This window comes from Bubalus kerabau, chromosome 3 (assembly GCF_029407905.1).
Source record: "Bubalus kerabau isolate K-KA32 ecotype Philippines breed swamp buffalo chromosome 3, PCC_UOA_SB_1v2, whole genome shotgun sequence".
In the NCBI taxonomy this organism is placed as follows: Eukaryota; Metazoa; Chordata; class Mammalia; order Artiodactyla; family Bovidae; genus Bubalus; species Bubalus kerabau.
The window spans coordinates 106281198-106302254 of record NC_073626.1 but is presented as its reverse complement, the minus strand read 5'-3'; the positions used below and the strand labels follow the sequence as shown (position 1 = coordinate 106302254).

The window sequence follows — 21057 nt, the reverse complement described above, 5'->3', positions numbered from 1 at the left end:
TTTCTTATATTAAATTCTCACTATTAGGTTTGCTAATTTTTTAAGGTTCCATATTTAATAATACTGATATACAAAATTGGAATCATCCAAAACAAAAAGTGACAATTATTTAATTAAGGACTAGTTTCATAGCAACTTATTAATAAAAATAAATTTGTAGATAACATTGAACCAAATATAGTAAGAACAGACACAATTAAACTTAAGGAAAGCTTACGACTTCTAATCACTCACAGAAGCACCTTTGTAGGTAGCAGGTAACAATACAAACCTTATTAGATGTGAGAGAGGTCTGTGATTCACCTCCTAGTACGTCAGAAGTACAAAAGACCCACAACACACATGACAAGAGCACACCATAAAATACTACTTGGATATGATATTCTTAGCAATATTTCCAAGTAGAATTTTGGTACGCAGTCCAGCATGGCAGAGACAAATCAGTACTACAGCAAGCAACAGTGGCTTTTAGAATAGGGGACACTGACAAGCAAAATCATCTGATGATCCTAAATTAAAGACGTTCTGGACTACAACTGGGGGCATACCTCTGGCTCTCCAGAAAATTAAAGAAATCCCATATATGTTAATGAAAGCACCAAAGATATGGTGAGGACACACAAATTAAAGCCAATAGCAACAATTAGCATTTATTTAAGGCTTATTATGCCTCAAGCATTTTACCAAGCACCTGGCATCCAGAACCTCGTTTAACTCTCATAGCAAACCAATGAGACTGCTAGTAGTCTCCCTACTTTGGAGATGAGCGGGGTGGTGGGGCGGGGCAGGGCGGGGTAGGGGGATGAGGTAGGAGAGGTCAAACAACTTTGTCAACATCAGCCAACTGGTTAGCAGAAGAGATGACAGCTCTGACATCAAAGTCAGTTTTCTTCGGCGCTACACCACACACCACCATGTAGCACTTGATCTCAGGACCCCAGCCTAAAGGGATCAAACTTCAGTTATTACATTCTGAAACGTCAAAGGGAAAATTAAGTCAATGAACTCCTGCTTATCCAGAAATGAAAGACTTCAGGAGATCTGATGTTTACAAAGACTACACTTGATTTTCCTAAGATAGTAGCAAACGACAAAAAACAGATATCTTGGATTTGGGAAGAAATAAACTTGAGCTGTACCAAATATGCCAAAGGAAAGAGCAAAATTTCTAGAAAACTGGGTCAATATATATTACAAACCACATCAGGTTCTAAATGATGACACTAAGTAAGGTGAGAGAGGATGTTTTCTGCTGGTCAGCTCTATCGAAATGACCCACCAACATCTCAGATGCAATATGTAACTCCATGAATTTGCCATGTTTAGCTAAGTAAATCTATTTCTCAATTCCAACAGAACGGCTATTCTCCTAGTCACTATGGTCAGTACTTCAAGATCATCCCTGACCACCCCTCCATCCAGTAAGCTGCCCCACCAATTTGCCAGGTCTACATCCAGCATAATAATGTGCATTTCCTTTTTTCATCCATAAGCCACTTTCTTTGTTCAAGTCTTCAATAATCTATTTTAGTAGTTTTTTAACTTATTTCTCTGCTTCCTATTGCCTATCCCACTGATATTCATATGTCAATTCCAAATTCCCCATTTTAAATCTAGACATGGCTCCTAAATGATTATAGGCTAAAGTTCAAATTCCTTGACCTTAATTCCCATTTCCAACCTCTTCACCCAGTTAAGACAGTTACTTTCTTCTAGGTTCCAGTTACTCTCTTCTGTGGCAGTGATCATCCACTGTCACAAACCTGGGTGTAGCTACTCTCTTCATAACATGCTCTCGTAGTCATTCTATCTCACCTTTCCATCACAGAAAGAAATACCGTGATTAATCAAGTAGCATACTGGAGTCAGACAGTTTGGATAGCTATACAATTTCAGGCAAGCTTAACCTTCTGAACCTCACTTTTCTTGACTGCAAAATGAGCATAATAGTACCTAGCTTGTGTGGGTGGGTAAATATTAGAAATAATATACATAAAGTTTATGCTCAGAAAGTGAAGTGAAAGTCACTCAGTCATGTCCAACTCTTTGTGACCCCATGGACTATACGGTCCATGGAATTCTCCAGGCCAGAATACTGGATTGGGTAGCTCTTCCCTTCTCCAGAGGATCTTCCCATCCCAGGATCAAACCCAGGTCTCCCGCATTGCAAGTAGATTCTCTACCAGCTGAGCCACAAGGGAAGACCAAGAATATTGGAGTGGGTAGCCTATCCCTTCTGCAGCAGATCTTCCCAACCCAGGAATCAAACTGGGGTCTCCTGCATTGCAGGTGGATTCTTTACCAACTGAGCTATCAGGGAAGTCCATGATCAGAAAAGGCACTTGATAAATGATGCTGTTATGCCCAAAGCTTAGTCAGGTCTTTACGGCTCCACTCAAATGAGATAGCAAGTACTGTTTTTTTTCTACCTTATACTTGGAGTCACCTGACTATGCCTATCATTTACACAAAATTCTTACAACTAAAGACCTTGTTTTATATATCTTTACATTCCAAAATACCTTGTATTTACCATACAAGCTTTTTTTCTCTTACTGTTATTAAAAGCCATAATTGATTGAGTTCCAGAGAACATGCCCTTCCAATATCCAGATATTCACTTCTCACATTGAGGGTTCTAGTTTCTGGAGTTAAGTTGCTTGGAAGGATGCAGTAATAAACAGAATATTGCTTGGTGATTGCAGAATCACAGCAAAGGGGGTTGAATTCATAGGGATGATATTTTAATAATGCCATGGTGAATTTTCTCTCCTCTTCAAGAGGGCATACTTCTATTACGACTCATCTTCTAGATTCCACATCTGTTTTCCTTTTCTTCTGATTCTTGAACCTTATGTTTACATGTATCGTATATTTCATGCAGATTGCAGCTCTTCTGTTAATACATTCTTTTGTTAAGCCATCACTATCTTTTACAGTCAATCATATTTTCCTATAGTTAAGTGTCCAGTAAGACTGGCTGAACTTGAGAGCTGTTAAAGACTCTCAACTGCCTATTTCTAGAAATACTTCAAGTGGGGTTTTGTTCACAGATGACGATCATTTTTTTTGAGCCTATAATATACTGGGCTCATTAACCCTTTTGGTTTGCGGACTATGTATTATTATACCCATTTCGAAGTTATGCAAATAACCAGATTTTAATTAATGATGGGTGAACAATAGCATGAATAAAATCTCAAAGAATTAAATTACTGTTAAGTATATTTTATTGTATCCTATTACTCTGAAATGCATTTTTAAAGACTTTCCTATAAAATAAACTTTTTTATCTGGAATTTCTTTGGAAATAAGCCATTCCGGCTAAGAGATTATTCTAGTAGCTTCTTATTGAATGGTACATTCCAAATTGTTTATTTTTTTAATGGCAAGGTTTCTGAAACAACCCCAGTATTCTTTAAAAGAACACTAAACAACCAAAGTGCCTTCTGTACCCTCTTACCATTCCACACAGCAGTACCACAAGAAATGTACATATTTTATAGGTGCCACGCAGATGTGGACAGCAGCACAAGTGTCTTTCCTCCTTGCATGCTACCACGGCTACATTATTACATTTGGCTGTTGTCATGTGATTGACAAGATACAAAACAGTCCCTATCTTTATTTGCATTAGTAGTAAACTTGAGATCCTCAGGTATTCTATAAAATTGCTAGGGTTTTCAGAACCTACTAAAGGGAGTCCCCAGCTCCCTTACATTTGAGCTTGGAGTCATACAGAATAGGCAAACTTTTCTAAAATCCTGTCAACAGAAAATCACAATGGTGATAATGGTAAAAGTAATAAAACCACTAACATTTATGTAACACTGATTAGGTTGTAAGCACTGAGCTGAGTCAGCATATAGCAGCAATTAACTCAATCTTCATACTAAGCCTAAGACACAGGTATTATTTCAATTTCCATTTTATAGACGGGAAAACTGAAGCTCTAAAAGGCAAGATATTTACTTTAGGCTGAATGGTGGTGATAAGTGGTATAAGCCAAACTAGAATCTCTGTACACCAGATTGCTGACTCCCATCATTAATTCAGCACTCCCCAGAATGGAATGATTTGAATAAGTGATTTTAGAAAGAAAACCAAAGTTTGATTTTTAAAACACCAAAGTAATTCATTTGAAATCTTTCTAAAGAGTCACAGAGTATAAACAGAGTATATAACACAATTTGTTCTTGCTTGATGGCTTTATGCTAATAATGATCATTCATTGTGCTATGGAAAGCTTTTTGTTGCTGTTGAGTTGCTACGTCTTGTCCAACTCTTGGCAACCCCATGGACTGTAGCCCACTAGCTCCTCAGTCCACAGGATTCTCCAGGCAAGAATACTGGAGTGAGCTGCCAATTCCTCCTCCAGGTGGAAAGCTTAGAGATGCCCTTTAAGTCTGAAGAGGAAAAGAGAGTCTAAGTAGACCTTTCACTGAATTCCCCTCAACTATGGTTTGAGTTTATTGCATGATATTCATCCCTATTTTGCAGAAGCCATGCTCCATGACTCCCTTTGAGCTGATGATGCAGTCCCTGAGAGTATTCTTGGGTTTTTAGTTATTTCTCTCTCCTGTGATCTGTGACCTTTGCTTCCGACCTCCCAAATCTCTTAGGACAGGACTAGGAGAAAGTAAAAAATGTACATCAAATCTCTGATGCAAAACCATGTCAAATGTTCTCTGTACTTGAGGAAAACAGCGGTAAATCATCCTATAATCAAAGGATAGGCTTTTTTTGTTGCAGCTGAATTGAGAGTGCTTTTTTTGGTGACGTTACTGTTATTATCTAAAGTACAAGAGAACAGAAATCTGTGATAATTAGGCATGAACATGGATAGTAATTTCATTAAAAAGTACACTTTAAATAAGCAAGTGTGTCCTATTAACTTCAAGCCAACAGAGGCATATATATATATATATATATATATATATATATATATATATGCAGAAATCAAACTTTCTTCTCTTAAGGAGAGGAAAAGGAAGATGGTTACAATACAATGAAGCATGGAATATTTGCATTAGATATAAAGGAGATTTCTTGACAGTGAGTGGTATTGAACACTGGAGTGATTTATCAAACTTCTTCTTTTAGTACACTGATTCTATTTAAAAAATGTTTTAATGACTTTTAAAAGAAACACATTTTTGCATTCATTTTGGAGCACCAAAATAATTGTAAGCAAATATGGATATGTTTAAATTTATAAAAGCAAAACTTTTCTTCTACTTCAGACCTAGATTAATATTCAAGAAGATAATACCCACTTCATAATTTCACAGAGCAAAGGCAATAGTTTTACTAATACATCTCATACTAATACTTTCTTAAAATATTTGAGAAATATGACCCACATGTGGTAAGATGATTAAGGTGTTTTCTGGCAACTCCCCCAAAAGCAAAACTCTTGACTACTGAAAGCAGTTTTCAGTGGGGAGCCATGGGGTCTGCCTTCTGTCCCATCAATCCACAAATTCTCAAATTTCAGATCTGCTGTTGTTTTCTGACACATCTGTTTTGCAATGTAAAATAGTGTTTTCTTTAATAAGAATTCTTCAAAAAGCCCTTAGGCTCCTAGCCTTTGTTTGCACAGCCTGAGCGTTTTCATTTAAAGTTTTCACACTGTTTTTAAAATTCTCCATTTTTTCTTTCTAAAATAGGCAAAGTCCATAAACCTCTGTTTTGGTTTCACATTTTAGCTGCATGGGAAAAGGGGGAGAGAAATGTGCAGAGAAATTCTTAGTTTCAATAAATGAGATTATTCCAAATGACCAACATTGTCCTCCTCCCTTGTTTGCTGTCAAAAATACAAAGAGGAAAGCAGAGGTGCTTTTCATATATCCCAACTTCCAAATGGGAAGCCACTCAAGTATTCTTGCCTGGGAAATTCCATGGACAGAGAAGCTGACAGGCTTCAGTCCATGGGGTCGCAAACGAGTCCGACACAACTTAGCAACTCAACAACAACAACAACTCAGAAACTAAAATCTATGAAATGAGAAATCTCACAGGTAAAATCCACTCTTGTCTATGGTAACTCTGACAACCCAATATTTTGGAAAATAGAAATATATAAATAGTAAAATGCTCACAGAAACAAAATTTTGTCCTAATAATCACAGTGAGGTTGATACTTATATTCTTTGTGTTGAAACAGATAAGCAAATATTTCTCAATCTAAAGTATACGAGCTTCAATTATTTCCAAGTCCAAACTTCAATCCTAAGGATACATTATCTGTTCATCCCCTCATGAAAAAATAAATAAATGATTTTTTTTAAGGTCACCACTGGAAACATACATTTGATCTTTTTACATGAATTATATATAACCATAATAAAAAAATTAAACCCATTTTTCACATTATAACAGGATAGAGAAGGCAGGCAAGTGACAAATACATACAAGCATCCAGCCTTGAGAGCCTGAGCATTTATCTCTTCACCTTTAATCCAACTGAATGGCATCTGAAGTAGATGGTATCTACTGTGAAGCTCCCTGATGGAATTCCTTGGAAAAACAAGATCTTTTTTGAGGATAAGGGATGCCACTTTGTAATTCACTGTTTTTCTACAATCCATTCTCATGGTCCAATTTTTTGGGGGGTGGGAATGATCTAGTTACATAAAAATCATGGCTACCCCCTCAGTGCCAAATCCTACAGGAGAGATAGATGGAACAAAAGTCTGATGCTGTGCAGATGCAGTCAACCCCATCCTTAACACCTTATGACAGATCAGGGACTGACCCTGTAAGACAGGTGTCACGCTATAATTTAGCTTGTAAGAGAAGAGAGTTTGGATAAAATGGCAAGATACCTAGAAATTTTTTTAAGAAGAGTTTTCTTAGACATGAAATAATGGTATGCGCCTCTGTTTCTTTGACGTATTCTTCTTAGTCTGCTTCTTTGGGTAAAATTTCAACCTATGAGAATTCTTTCTGAAAATTATTCATTCTTCCTCAAGTCAGGAAAAGTATGATGTCCTTTTCAAAAGGAGTGAGTTGGACTTGGGTTGAGGTTCTCTCCTAAGCCCACTGGATAGAAAGTGACAGGGCCAGGATTCACACTTCCGGCCTCACAGACAGTTCTCCATTAGGACACTCAATAAATATTTTTGCTTTAAAAGTTGATCATTCCTTTTCAGGTGTCCTCTTTTTTCAAAACTTCAATCTTTTAGAAGTCTGATTTCTAAGACCTTGAATCCCTTCTTTCATAACATTACCATGACATGATCTCTTTCATTCAATGTGCTGTCAGTTCTCTTATACAAATCATTTGTTCTTCACTAGTAAGACCCTGAAGCTGGGAAAGACTGAAGGCAAGAGGAGAAGGGAATGACGAGGATAAGATGGTTGGATGGCATCACCGATTCAATGGACATGAATTTGAGCAAGCTCTGGGAGTTGGTGATAGACAGGGAAGCCTGGCATGCTAAAGTCCATGGGGTCACAAAGAGTCGGACACAACTGAGCGACTGAACTAAACTGAGTCAACCCTAGTCCTGGAGGAAGGCATGGCAACCCACTCCAGTAGTTACAAAAAAGCCTGATGGGCTACAGTTCATGGGGTCCCAAAGAGTCAGACGCAACCTCAGGGGTTCAGTGGTAAAGTATCCACCTGCCATTTCAGGAGACGGGGCAAGGGCTACACATTCGATGCTTGGGTCAGGAAGATCCCCTGCAAAAGGAAATGGCAAAGTACTCCAGTACTCTTGCCTGGAATATCCCATAGACAGAGGATCCTGGCCGGCTACAGTCCATGGGGTCACAAAAGAGTTGGACACAATTTAGCAACTAAACAACAATAAGCTAAAGCCAATCCAGGCCCCAAACCTCTCTTTTGAGGACAGGTAGTAAAAAAAAAAAGTGTTAAGAGGTTGGGTTTCAAAACAGGGTAAAAAATATGTTTGATTTCTGGCTATACTTTTACTATTTGTATGAGGCAAAAGTTACTTATATTCTTTATGGCTGGCTTTCTTCAACTATAAATGGAATTATGTCTTAGAATTGTTGGGCAAATATTATGCTAAGATATGTATAATATACTTAGCATAATGTCGGGCTAAATTAAGACTCAGGAAGGTTAGCTGTTATGGTTAGCTCTACCTTCTGAAGATGACATTGTCAGAAAGCAAGTTGCAGATTCCTCAGATGTTCTGATTTTATAAGACTGAGACTTGCACAAAGGCCTGGATATGTAAAATTCTCTAGTTCTACTAGGCTTTGCTTTTATGACAGCTACATGACTTAGAGTAGGAAAATACTGGTTTCTTTTAGCCAATATCCAGCTCAGTAAGCTGCAGAACTGCTCCATTTTTTTTTTTTTTTCCTCTCTATTACACATCGTCAGCACCATGGAGTTTTATGTGAAATCTGCCTTCTTGAAATGCACAGTAGACTCCCCTGGTGATGCAGTCATAAAGAATCTACCTGCTAATGCAGGGGACATGGGTTCAATCCCTGATGTCACATGTCACAGAGAAACTAAGCCTGTAGACCACAACTACTGGACTCTGCAAGCTCTGGGGCCCACGAGGCACAAATACTGAAGCCCGTGAACCCAGAGACTGTGCTCTGCAACAAGAGAATTCACCACAATGAGAAGCCCACACATGGCAATGAAGAGTAGCCCCCATTTTTCACAATAAAATGTAAGAGAGAATGCAGGCAAGTGACAAATACATAGAAGCACCCAGCCTTGAGAGCCTGAGCATTTATCTCTCTTTGTCTTTAATCCAACTGAATGGTATTTGAAGTAGATGATATCCACTGTGAAGATAAAGCCTTCATGCAGAAACAAGGACCAAAAATATAATAAACAAATAAAAAAAAGAAATGTGAAGTAAAAATTCCTTAATTTTCAATCTAACCTATATCCTTTAACACAGATTAGTCTTCCTCCTAGTCATAAGTCTCAGCCCACTAAGTCTTGAGATCACATCTATCTTTTGGCATGCTACAAGCTGAAAGTCTTTATCTCTTCAAAATTCGTATGTCAAAATCTTGACTCCTAATATGACGCTTTTAAGAGATGCAGGACTTTGGGTGGTGATTAGGTCATGAGGGTGGAGCCCTCATGAATGAGATTAGTGCCCTTATGCAAGAAACCACAGAGAGTTCCCTTGCCCTTTGCATCATGTGAGAACACAGTGGGAAGACAGCCATCTATGAATCAGAAAGCAGGCCTTCACAAGACATCAAATCTGCCAGTGCCTTGATCTTGGACATCCCAGTCTTCAGAAATGTGAGAAATAAATTTCTGTTGTTTACTAGCCACCCAATCCATGGTATTTTGTTATAGCAGACCAAAAGGACTAAGACATGGTATTAATATGACAAAATCAGTTTTGTTGACTACTGATCATCTGGCAGGCTTTGATGCCTTCAGTTTCAAGGAAGCCAATATAAACACCCTAACAGCAAAGGGAGAACTGGTACATGAAAAGGCTTCAGTTAGAAAGATCCAAGAAGAAGTAGCTTACTGAAATGTTTCCCACTCACTGAAGCTTACAGACACTGCAACTGCATGAAAAGGGGTCAGATGTTTATTATCTTCCTTTAGGTGACTATGACTCATGTACATCCTAGAGTAAGACATGACATTTAGCTTTATTTGCTGTCATTTATAATTTCTGCCAAAAGTAGGTTATGAGTTTCCCTATATTTTTAAAGAGAATTTACTGGTTACCATTTAACCTTTCTTAATAAATCACAGTCATCTATTAGATGTACAAGCTGTACAATCATGGAGAAATGTCTGCAGGGTTCTTCAGTGTGCAGAGTTGCCTGCCCTGCCCTACAAGGCTCCAGGCTGCTATGCTTTTTCACTTCTCATATATTTTTTTTAATAGTTTATCTCTCTCCTCCCTTGTTGTCAAGCTGTCAGTCAGCTGTCACTTTTTACTGCTGTCAGTGAGCCTGCCTTTATCGCACCCCCAATTTGATGCTGTTAATCTGCTGTCAGCTGAAAAATCAGATAATCAAGACCTCCAAAATTACATTTACAATAAGTGATGGGCTGAACACTAGATGGAGGTTTTGAGATAGGAGTTCCAGTTTCAGTTCCAGTTCCTGTCTCTATCTAGCTGTGTGATTACCAGAAGACACTAAACTTCTCTGGGCCCTGGTGCCTTCATTTTTAAAATAAGCAGGGCCTGATTGTGAGAGAGAGAGAGAAAGAGAGAGATAGAGACAGAAAGAAAAAGAGATCTCATTTCGACTTGAAGTCTGTTTCTCTGGCTATCAAAAAAATTATGAAATTTTATTGTGAGTTAATAGAATGCAAGGTGGGGTACCACTGTCCCTTTAAGTGTCAAATTCAAGCATAGCTTTAGTCATCACTTTATTTAATCTCACTCCTCTGAATTAACTACTGCCCATCTCCTTAAAGGGATTCCCAGGTGGCTCAGTAGTAAAGAATCCACCTGCCAAGGCAGGAGACATAAAGATGTGTGTTCGATCCCTAAGTCAGGAAAATCCCCTGGAAGAGGAAATGGCAACCCACTCCAGTATTCTTGATGGGATAATCCCATGGACAGAGGAGCTGGGCTGGTACAGTCCATTGGGGTTGCAAAGAGTTGGACATGACTAAGTATGCATTTAAGCCTAAGCCATCTCCTTAAAACTCTCTTCCCTTTGTCCCACAGGATAATTCTCTCATTGAGGACCTTCTGACTCTAATCTTCTCATTTCAATCCTGGGCTCTTCCTCCATTAATCCCTTAAGTTTCAAGAGTGCTAAAGGCCAGTTCAAAGCTAAAGATCAAAGTCATATTGAGAAACCAGCAACAGTCCTGAGAGCAGAACCTGTGTCCTAGGAGCCACCTTGAAGACAATGTCACGGTGTGTCCCATGTTGCTGATGTGTGATGTAAGATGAGGAATGAGAGCTGACCACAGGCATGGAAGTCATCAGTGACCTTGACAAAAACAGTTTCAGTGGAGCAGCTTCAAGAGAGAACAGTGGGAATGAAATTGAAAAAAAAAAAAAGATTTTTTTAGAGGTTTTGATATTAAGAGAGAGAAAAAAAATTTTTTAGAGGTTTTGCTATTAAGAGAGAGAAAGAAATGAGGCAGTAGCAGAAAAAGAACTGGAATCAAAAGAGAATGTTTTTAAGATGTAAAACAAATAGCATTTTTGTATGCTAATAGGAACCATCCAGAAAAGAGGAAAATGGATGATGCAGATCAGAGAAAAAAAATTACCAGAAAAGTAATTTTTAGGTAAGCAAGGAAGATGGGCTCCCACAAAGAAATGGAGATGGACCTTAGACAGAAACAAGGTCAGTCCATCCATAGTTATAGGTGTGAAGATTAAAAAAAAATGCATCCAGAAGCACAAAATTGGTAGATGTGATGGTGGCAGTGTAAAAATATTCTCTTCTGATTGCTTCTATTTTTCAGTCATTATCTGAGAAAGAAGTCTGAAGATTTGTTATTAAAAGTTTACAAGGAAAGGAAAATGTATAAATAGTTATCTACAAGAGGGGAAGCATGGTATACTCGCCATCTAGTTTGAAGTTTCTATCTAGATTTAGGGGTCATGAATTTAGAGTGGGCTAGTAAGTATGGCTGGAGAAGGCAATGTACTCCAGTACTCTTGCCTGGAAAATCACATGGGCAGAGGAGCCTGGAAGGCTGCAGTCCATGGGGTCGCTAAGAGTCGGACACAACTGAGCGACTTCCCTTTCACTTTTCACTTTCATGCATTGGAGAAGGAAATGGCAACCCACTCCAGTGTCCTTGCCTGGAGAATCCTAGGGATGGGGGAGCCTGGTGGGCTGCCGTCTATGGGGTCGCACAGAGTCGGACACGACTGAAGTGATTAGCAGTAGCAGTAGCAGTAAGTATGGCTGGAGGTTTTTCTCCTAATCAAAGAAAAAAGAAAAGGTGCAAAAGATTTGAGAGTATACACAAGAAAGGAGGTACAGTGACAGAATATGGAAGTTCAACTGGAAAAAGAAGAAGCAAAATTAGGACGAGAAGAATGAAAGTGATAAGCTGGCTCCTTAACATCAGTGGATAGTTTGTTCTGGTAAGGCCAAAAGGCTGCTTAAATTAGGGTGATAAGAAGAATATATAAAGGAATTTCCTTATTTATATTAGACTGTTCCTTTGGCAGAATACTTCTCTGTTATCACATGTTAAGAGAGGGAAAAAGGGAAGACAGTCCTCTTTATTCAGGTTGCAATAAATGTGCTAGGTTATAAAACAATGGGGATGAAGGAGTTAACAATATGAATTAATCTTTATTAAGGGCTTCCCAGGTGGCGCTAATGGTAAAGTGTCTGCCTGCTAATGCAGGAGACAGAAGAGACATGGGTCTGATCCCTGGGTCATGAAGATTCCCTGGGGGAGGAAAAGGCACCCCACTCCAGTCTTCTTGCTGGGAGAATCCTGTGGACAGAGGTCCATGGAGGCAGGCCACGGTCCATAGGGTTGCGAAGAGTCAGACACAACTGAGCGTCTGAGCCACATCCCACACAATCTTTATTAAGGTTCTGTTATGTGCCAGGCTGGACGTTTGGCACATATTATTTCATTTAATTGCTACATCATGCCTATGAGGTGATAAGGTAAATATAATCATAACCTAAACTCAAGGTCTTTATACTTGCATGGGTTACAGGGCTAGTAGTGAAAGTGGAAGCGTTAGTTGCTCAGTTGTGTTCAACTCTTTGCTGAACCCACAGACTGCAGTCCTCCAGGTTCGGATTTCCCAGGCAAAAACAGTGGAATAGGCTGCCATTTCCTTCTCTAGGGTATCTTCCTGACCCAAGGACTGAACACAGGTCTCCTCCATTACAGGCAGATTATTTACTTTCTGAGCCTCCAGGGGTGGTCAAGCCTCAAATATGTGCATGCCTAACTATGGTATTTACGAGCTTTCTCTTCCCAAAATGTTTTAATACATATAATGAAATATTTTCAAGTGAATATTCTTCCTTGTTACTATTTTTCTGGCCTTTGAGAATGAGGCAGTGTAAGGGTAAGGAAGGCAACAGGTAACAGCAGGTACTATAAGCTCAATACTGGATTTCAATCTCAAAGTTGGACGTTCTGACTTTGAACAATTATCAACTTTAGAAGTCCTCATATACTTTGCTGAAATATGGCTTTTTCCCTTCCCTGCTATTACCCCTTATATTATATATTATTATAGTACATTATATTAATCATTTAAGTATATGTTCTGCTTTGTTTATAAATTTAATACAACTTTGCCATGACTATAATATTTGTATAGAGAGAAAGTAGAGGCATTCAAAAGTCGTTTTATTTTTAATCACCTTGGTTATTTGCCTTTGGCATTACTAAATATTTTTCAACATCTCAACAAAATAATACTCTTTTTAAGACTGCAGGCATTAGAATGATTGTCATTCATGCAAATAATCACTTACTTACACTATATGAGTTTGGGTTGGATAAAGCAAATTACCATTTGAAAATAATTCAAATAACACTCTGGGCTAAGACCTTGCTTATGAATGTTATCTTGGCCACAATATTTCTTAACCTTCTTCCATTTAGCTAGATTTATTTATGGTAATACAGTCCAAATTAATAAACTATTCAACTGCCACAGGTGTATTAAACATAGGATATTATAGGACTATATCAGATGCAAATGAATTTGGAAAACATTATTTGTTTGAAATTCTATAGAAATAAAAATTAAGATGTACTATAACTACCTATTCACTTAAAGATGCACATTTTAATGATATATTATTATATGAAAAACTTAAAAGAATGTCAAAAATAAAGTTAAAAAATATGACCTAAAGTATAAGCTATATTCTAACTAATGAGACAGAGCTAAAGCATAACCACTGTGTTTTTTAGACATTGACATTCTTTCATCACACATGAAAATGATGGATTACAAATATATACCATATGTACATACATGTACCTACATATGAAAATCAACTGTGATCTTAGTTTCACTTAGCTTTACAGTTTTCAAAAATGTAAATAGATCATTAAATATTTTTGACAAATGACCTGTACTAATAGGAAGATTAGAAACTAAACAGAAAATTGAATCAAAAGTCATAGAATCTAAATTTGAATCCAGTCTCTGACAACAATCAACAGTGTGAGTACAAGCCCATCTGCTTCTCTGGCCTTCTGTTTTCTGAACTCCAGAAAATAAGGATTAGGCAAGGTGGTCTAACAAACTTTATGACTCATAGCTTGATTTGGTATTAAGCAGAATTTTCTTCAGTGCAGTATTAACTAGTAAGACTCAAATAAATCAGTATTAGGGGTGTGGAAGAGTGGGTGTCCCCACAGCAAAATCCGGGTGAACTGAGTCCAGAACATAGACACTAATGCCGACCTCCTACACAGCATGCGTGGACAATAAATTGTCTCCTGCCTTCCCTTCAAGGATGGGGCAGAAACAGCTGTCCCTGAGCTCTTTTTTAAGGACACAGTCAGTTACAGCAGCATCCCCAGCTAGTATGAGTCCGACTGAAGTAAAGTTTCTATTCACAAGGGGGATATATTTCTGGTGGCAGTAAAAACAATTTTGCTAGGTTTAATCAAAAGTGAAAAGGAATTCTAGAATGTTCCCTTTGAGCCACATCATCCATTGCTAATTCAGGGTGGGCCCAGTGATAAGGGTAATAAAAATATCCTTAGTGACTGAGAAAAAGAAATAGCAATTAAATGCATTTTAACCCAATATAAAATACCAAATTCTTTACTAAAATAATGTAAATAATAAAAAATGGGAGACGGAAACACAGCCATGGGAAATGAAAGTAATCTAAGCAGTAAAATTTAACACTGACTTACTTAGGAGTTACTATTATACATATAAACCACTGGGAATAAGCTAAATAAAAGGTTGGGACATATGCTTGACTATGACTTCTGTATCAAAACAACAAATGAAGAAACAACAGTCAGTGTTAAAAGCCAAAGCACCTTTCTTTGGCAAACAAATATAAGAGAAAAGAAAAGAAGAACTTAATATTGGAATTAACCATTCAGTGATAGGTTGGACACATGATTTATAAATCACAGCAAGGTAAAATAGTACTCAATTCTCTAACCATGCTTATGTGAAAAAGCTAAAACTGGAAAGAATAGCACCTATTTTTATACATTTGGGGAATAATTTATGACAGAATATTGAAAATAGAGTCACACTGACCTGCTCACATCAGGAAACCTGATGGGAAAGTAAATAACTTGGCACTTGGGTCTGATGATGCTTTCCAGATCCTTGGGTCTGTGATCAGGAATCAACTTCATGAATTTTCCAATAGAAGTGAGAAATGACTCCATATTAAAAACTGAGTTGAATACCACCACATCAGCCACCAGGCTGCAAAGGGAAAGGATAAATGCATATGGTGAGCCCACATTCATTCAGTTCTTTTTATAACTTCTTTTATAAAGAAGAAGCTTAAAGACTTCTTCATTAATCACAGTTTTTACTGAATCTTGGGTTTGCAAAGAACTCTCCACTTCTTGGTTTTTATCAAAATGATCCTAACAGATAAGTTACTTTCATTAGCCTTATATCAAGGGAAGTTAGATGGCAGGCATCAGAGAGGAAAGGCAGGAGAGAATTCAGTGATTTAATGGGATTCTATGAGGATTCAGGGCTCCCCTGGTTCCTTAGACAGTAAAGAATCTGTCTGCAATGTAGGAGACCTGGGATCGATCCAGGAAGATCCCTGGAGAAGAGAATGGCTACTCATTCCAGTATTCTTGCCTTGAGAATTCCATGGACGGAGGAGCCTTGCAGGCTACATACCATGGGGTTGCAAAGAATCGGATATGACTGAGCCACTAACACTCTCACTTATGAGGCTTCAAACCTAACTATATTTTTCTGCAATGCCAGGAATTTTCTGTACTATCACCAAAAACATGAGGACCTTTCTCTCTGTGGCCCAGTTATCCATGTTGAGTTTTTATGTCAGTGATGTACTTTGATTTACACCACAATATGGAGAACAAAAAAGTTAGCATACTTTTCACTGCCTTTAAGGAGACTAATCCAGATAAAATTATTTCACACTAGAGCATACCTTCATAACATGTGGTTAAAGTCTATTTCTCATTTTAACCTTTGTTTCAAGAAACTGTTAGGTTTTTGAAAGTTCTGAGACTACACACACAGAAAGGATTATATGAGAACTCTACAAGTAACTTATTCTATTATTATATTAGACTTGGGGGAGTCAGAGCAATAGAAGAAACTGGTGAAAATGGATCCAGAAATCCATACCACTAGGTCCTACTGATTACATAATATATTATAAAGGACCATAGCACCATGAACCTTCAAAATTAAACAAAAGAAATATAATACTGGCTGTTGCTTTTGATGTAAATTCTGTGATCCTCTCCTTAGCACTTTTTTTTTTAATTAAAAATAATCTAAAATATATAGTTAGAAGGGAATGTAAAAACAAAGTTTATGTATCATAAATATGTCAGTAGTTTCCAAATTTGCGTACAACATTTTTTTGGAAACCAATGAACACAAATGATAACTGTGGGTGAACTGGATAAAACAGGGATATGTACTGTTTCCTTTATGACTCAAAAAACCATTTTAATAAATCATTGTTTTGTTTTTTAAAATAGCACTCATTGCTTTAAGCAATGATTCCATGTCTCAATGTCCCTGGATCTCAACATGATGCATACAAATGCTTTGATAAGAAGGTGTATAAGATCAAAGAGAAAACAGTTTTATTTCACTCTAAAAAGAACATCAAGAAAACTGAAAAGAAGACACTTAAGTCCACAAGACTGCAAAACACAAATGAATAAATAGAGTTTACAGAGCAGGACTATCATAACAAATTCTAAGTTTAGTTTAATTTGCGTTTACTGAGACAAAGTTCCTACTATCAGTACATAGTGGAATGAAAAACCAACAAAAGGAATGTTGACCTGCCACCCCTATCCACTCCCACCCCTGCAAAACTGTTTTCCCATACAAGCATTTTTTGTTTTTTTAGTTGCAACCTAGTGCAAATTTGGGGTTAGCAGTGATTACAACATGGATAACACAAGAGAATGTCACAGAAGTGCTGACACTACACTGAGCAATAAGGAAGCCAATATAATAATATACCAAAAGTTGAAGGATGTTTTACAGCTAGTCTGTTTTCACTATATGTCACATATTTTAATAGCGATGCACAGGTCATAATATATAGTTACAACAAGTGTTCACCAGTCAGAGGGTTAGTGAAACCTCTGTTTAAGGTGAGTGCTTATGTCAGTCATCTCTGAAGTCCTTAACTGCCACACAGTCGAGAAAGAAATCTGACAGTGCCAACAAAAGCAGAAGTCAGCAAGAAAACTAAAGAAACATTTCAGGAAGCTGGAGTCATACTTTTCAAAGAGAATCTGAACTGGACTGCTTTCTGACATTCTTATTTTTCCTCTGGACGACTGCAAACCACAGCTTTCTCATTAAGAGTCCCAGCGACGATCAAGTCCATTTCTTTCTCTTCAAGTTCATCTACCAGTTTACCCTCTTGAGAAGAGCAATGCTCAAAAATCATGTATAAGATTTTATGGTCTCACTCCCTTTGAGCAAAAGCAATCTTTTCTAAAACAGAGAGATGAGGGGTAGTGAGTTTGTTTGTTTGTTTGTTTGTTTGTTTGTTTTTTGCTATTTGCCCTCAAAGGGCATGCAACTCAACTACATATATTCTTAAAAACCCAGTCTTTGCCAAATTAAAGAACCAAGATAGTTTACAGAAATATTCTTTTTCATGCATTTCCTCTTTGATATGAGTGGGTGTAACTTCCATTAACTTTAAAGCCATCCATAAAGGGAAAAACAGACTTAATTTTTTTCCACAGTTATTTCTCAGGGGTAATAAACACACACTATCTGAGGAAAAGAATGATGCTAATTCAAGAAACCAAAAGAATATTACAAATGTTTTCCATATTGATAAAGTATAAAATGATTTCATTTTTGTTTTTAAAACATATTTTCCCTCTCTGTTTCAATATAAAATAAAGTATTTTAATTTTATTATGAAATTTAAAAACGGTTGCTTTTTTTTACGAGACATTTGACGGGAAGCAGCTCCTCTCTATTTTGATAGCATTGCTACTTCACAATTGAAGCAGCTTGTAAAAATGATTGCAGGAAAACATTTACAAAATGCTCAAAACACAGAAGTATTACCAGCTAGCTGTTCTTCTATGTCAACGAAACTATGGAATATACTAGCAAAAGAGCTGGGTGTCTGTTTAAGAACATTAACCCCAAAGGCTAACGACTATTAAAAATGGTGAGTAAACTGTACCCAATCACTGCCAAACTGACTCCATTTGAGTGTTGCAGTTATGTCGATGGGATCCAATAGCAAAGCTGTTTCAGAGTCGTTATTAACTTCTTTTATTAACTAAGTTTCAAGAGATATACTTTGTTGAAGTAACAAAACAGAAGGACCATCACCTTTGAAATGTCATGGTATTTTAAGGCTAGGCAATTTCAGAAGACTCAATGAGGGGAAGAAAAAAACCAAACATCACCTAAAGATTCATTTTCCATAGTTTTCTCTTACAAACAATGAGAATAAAAGGACAAAAACCTCTTTCTCTGTTACCCTTTAATTTTTGTTTACTCCTCTGTACATTTCTATTTTGATTTTGGCTGGATACACTGAAAGTAGCTGGTAAATAAAAGTTGAATAACTGCCTTTTCTAAAAGTACATCTCACACAACAGATGATGGAATAAGGGGCTGAAGGAGGTCCCTGACAGCCCTTTGCTTCTATTTTGAGTGTTGTAGAAAATACAGTTAAATAACTAGTTTAACATATAATCCGTTTGCTACACATATGTATTTTATAAAAAAAAATTAGTTGTTCTCTTATCTGTATATATATATTGCAGAGGTACAAGTAATTCTTACCATGGAAGGTATATTTAAACATTTGCTCCTAATATAAGGTATTTTAAAAATATGTGTACCGTAGGTCTCTAGATTTAAAAGTTAACTATAAGGAAAAAGATGGCAAAGGACTAAATACAGTGATACAATCTATACCTACCAGGAGAGAATTTGGTTGTATCCATATTGGAAATCCCTCTCCTGACACTTCTTGACAGGATATACCAATTGGTTCTCATGAAAGTACAGAATCTTTTTCAATTTCCCAAGGTCAGGTCGAAGGGCAGCCAGTTCAGTCAGGTTAAGCACTGAGCTTGCGAAGAGGATCCTAGGAAAGAAGGAAATTAGGATTACCATCCTGAGCATACTATAAGGGGCATTCTTCACCTTCTCTTCTCTCTACTCATCCTACTCCAAGGAAAACATATCCCCTATAGGGACACATCAAGAGTTAAGCCTAATACCATGTAGCAGCATTCTAAGTTTTGATCTCTTAAAAAGCAGCTGCTAAGAACTATAAAAGCCCTGAATCTCATTGGTCTTCTCAGCTCAGTTACTGAGAGATGCAAAAAAAAAAAAAAAAAAAGCTGGATGGATTTTATTGAAAAAGGCAAGAAAAGCTCTATCTGAAGGACAAATGGAACAAAGATAAGGCTGACTGGGGAATACTTTGCTCGCCAGTTTTATTACACTTTACTTCTTTATGCAACCAACTACTGAAATTCAATATATGAGCAGGAATGGCACATGTTCGTGTTATGACATAAACCCTTTTGATTTATGCAACAGACTTATCTAGTGAGGGAGGGCTTTTTCTCTTGGCATGTTTCTCACTGCCCCCCTTTTAAATGTTCTGCAGTATTTCTGGGGTTGGTTTTATATTTTCTTCTCAATTACTGGACTGCTAATGGTACCAGATATACCCTCTGTAATATCCCTTATATAAAACCTAAATTTAAAAAATGAAGAAAGGCTGGTTCTTTGACTCTGGCGGGGGGCAGGGTGGGGTGGGGACAAAGGAAACTGAATGTCTACATATCCATGTTTATGAATGAAATAGTGTCTATTTACTCATTAATTCCACAAACATTTATTATAAATGCCTACTATTACCAGGGTCGAGCCAGGAAGAAGAGAAGAGGTGAACAAGACAGCCCACAGAATGCATGCTGTCTATAATAGTGACGTGAACAAAATACTCTGGAGGACAAACAGACAACTGCCTGGGACGACCTGGAAATACTTCACTAACAAGGGGCAACACATGTGGACACAAAAGAGGGACAATTACAGTCCCTGAGCAGCTGGAGACGTTTAGATGGCACAATTTTGATGAAATGCCACCTTTATAACATAATATAGAATCATTTAACCCTTACAGCTTTAATTCCCATTCTAAAAAATGAGATCGAAGAAGGTTACGAGTTTTTCCTAGAAATCACACTGGTAGAAAGTGGCAAAGCAGAGACTCCTGGTCTTTTAAGCCCAAAGTACTATTCATTACACTACGGATATGAATTCGTTGTGTACCACTTCCATTGCAGATGCTTTTTATTGTACTTAATAAATACTAAATAGCATCCTTGTTATTACCATGATTACAACTACTATAAACTCTCCCTTGCTGACAAGCCAAATGACTAACTTCAGGTGTTTATATGATCTGCAGCACTAGCCTTTCACATAAGAATAATAATTACATAACAAGAGCATATATCATAAATGGGAATTCAAGTGTCTTCTTCATGGACTAAAAGAGAAACAGAAGACCCAAAAGTAGAGACGTTTCTAAACTCACATTGCTGTATTAATGTTATGATTTATTGCTTTAAAGTAAAAAATTTATCAAGAAGATGCATTTTTAATTGTCTATTTGTACTCAACTAAAGGTAGCTTAGCTGGTTAAAGAGTGCCTACAATGCAGGAGACCATGGTTCGATTCCTGGGTTGGGAAGATCCCCTGGAGGAGGGCATGGCAATCCACTCCAGTATTCTTGCCTGGAGAATCCCCATGGACAGTAGCCCGCCAGGGTCCTCTGTCCATGGGGTTGCAAAGAGTCGGACACGACTGAGCAACTAAGCACAAAGCAAATAGAAAATTTATATCCTGAAAATGTCCTCTATTTTGTCCAAAAATATTCCCACCACCATC

At 37.4% G+C, this 21057-nt stretch overlaps 1 protein-coding gene and 1 long non-coding RNA gene across 5 annotated transcripts in view; one reads left to right on the top strand and one right to left on the bottom strand.

Moving 5' to 3' along the window:
• GTDC1 (glycosyltransferase like domain containing 1) overlaps positions 1–21057 on the bottom strand; it is a 384670-nt gene that overhangs the window by 214923 nt on the left and 148690 nt on the right. For 2 of the 4 annotated variants that reach the window (XM_055572676.1, XM_055572674.1), the window contains exons 4-6: positions 19066–19233; positions 15177–15350; positions 6415–6519 (exon numbers count right to left, since the gene is read on the bottom strand). In XM_055572676.1, the coding sequence (XP_055428651.1) occupies positions 6415–6519; positions 15177–15350; positions 19066–19233 (447 nt within the window). The remainder of the gene's footprint in view (positions 1–6414; positions 6520–15176; positions 15351–19065; positions 19234–21057) is intronic. The other 2 variants (XM_055572677.1, XM_055572675.1) reach the window with 1 other exon arrangement.
• On the top strand, positions 9117–20712 carry LOC129646476 (uncharacterized). Its single transcript, XR_008711969.1, has 3 exons — positions 9117–9253; positions 10656–10850; positions 20022–20712. It is a non-coding gene; the product is annotated as an uncharacterized LOC129646476 (long non-coding RNA).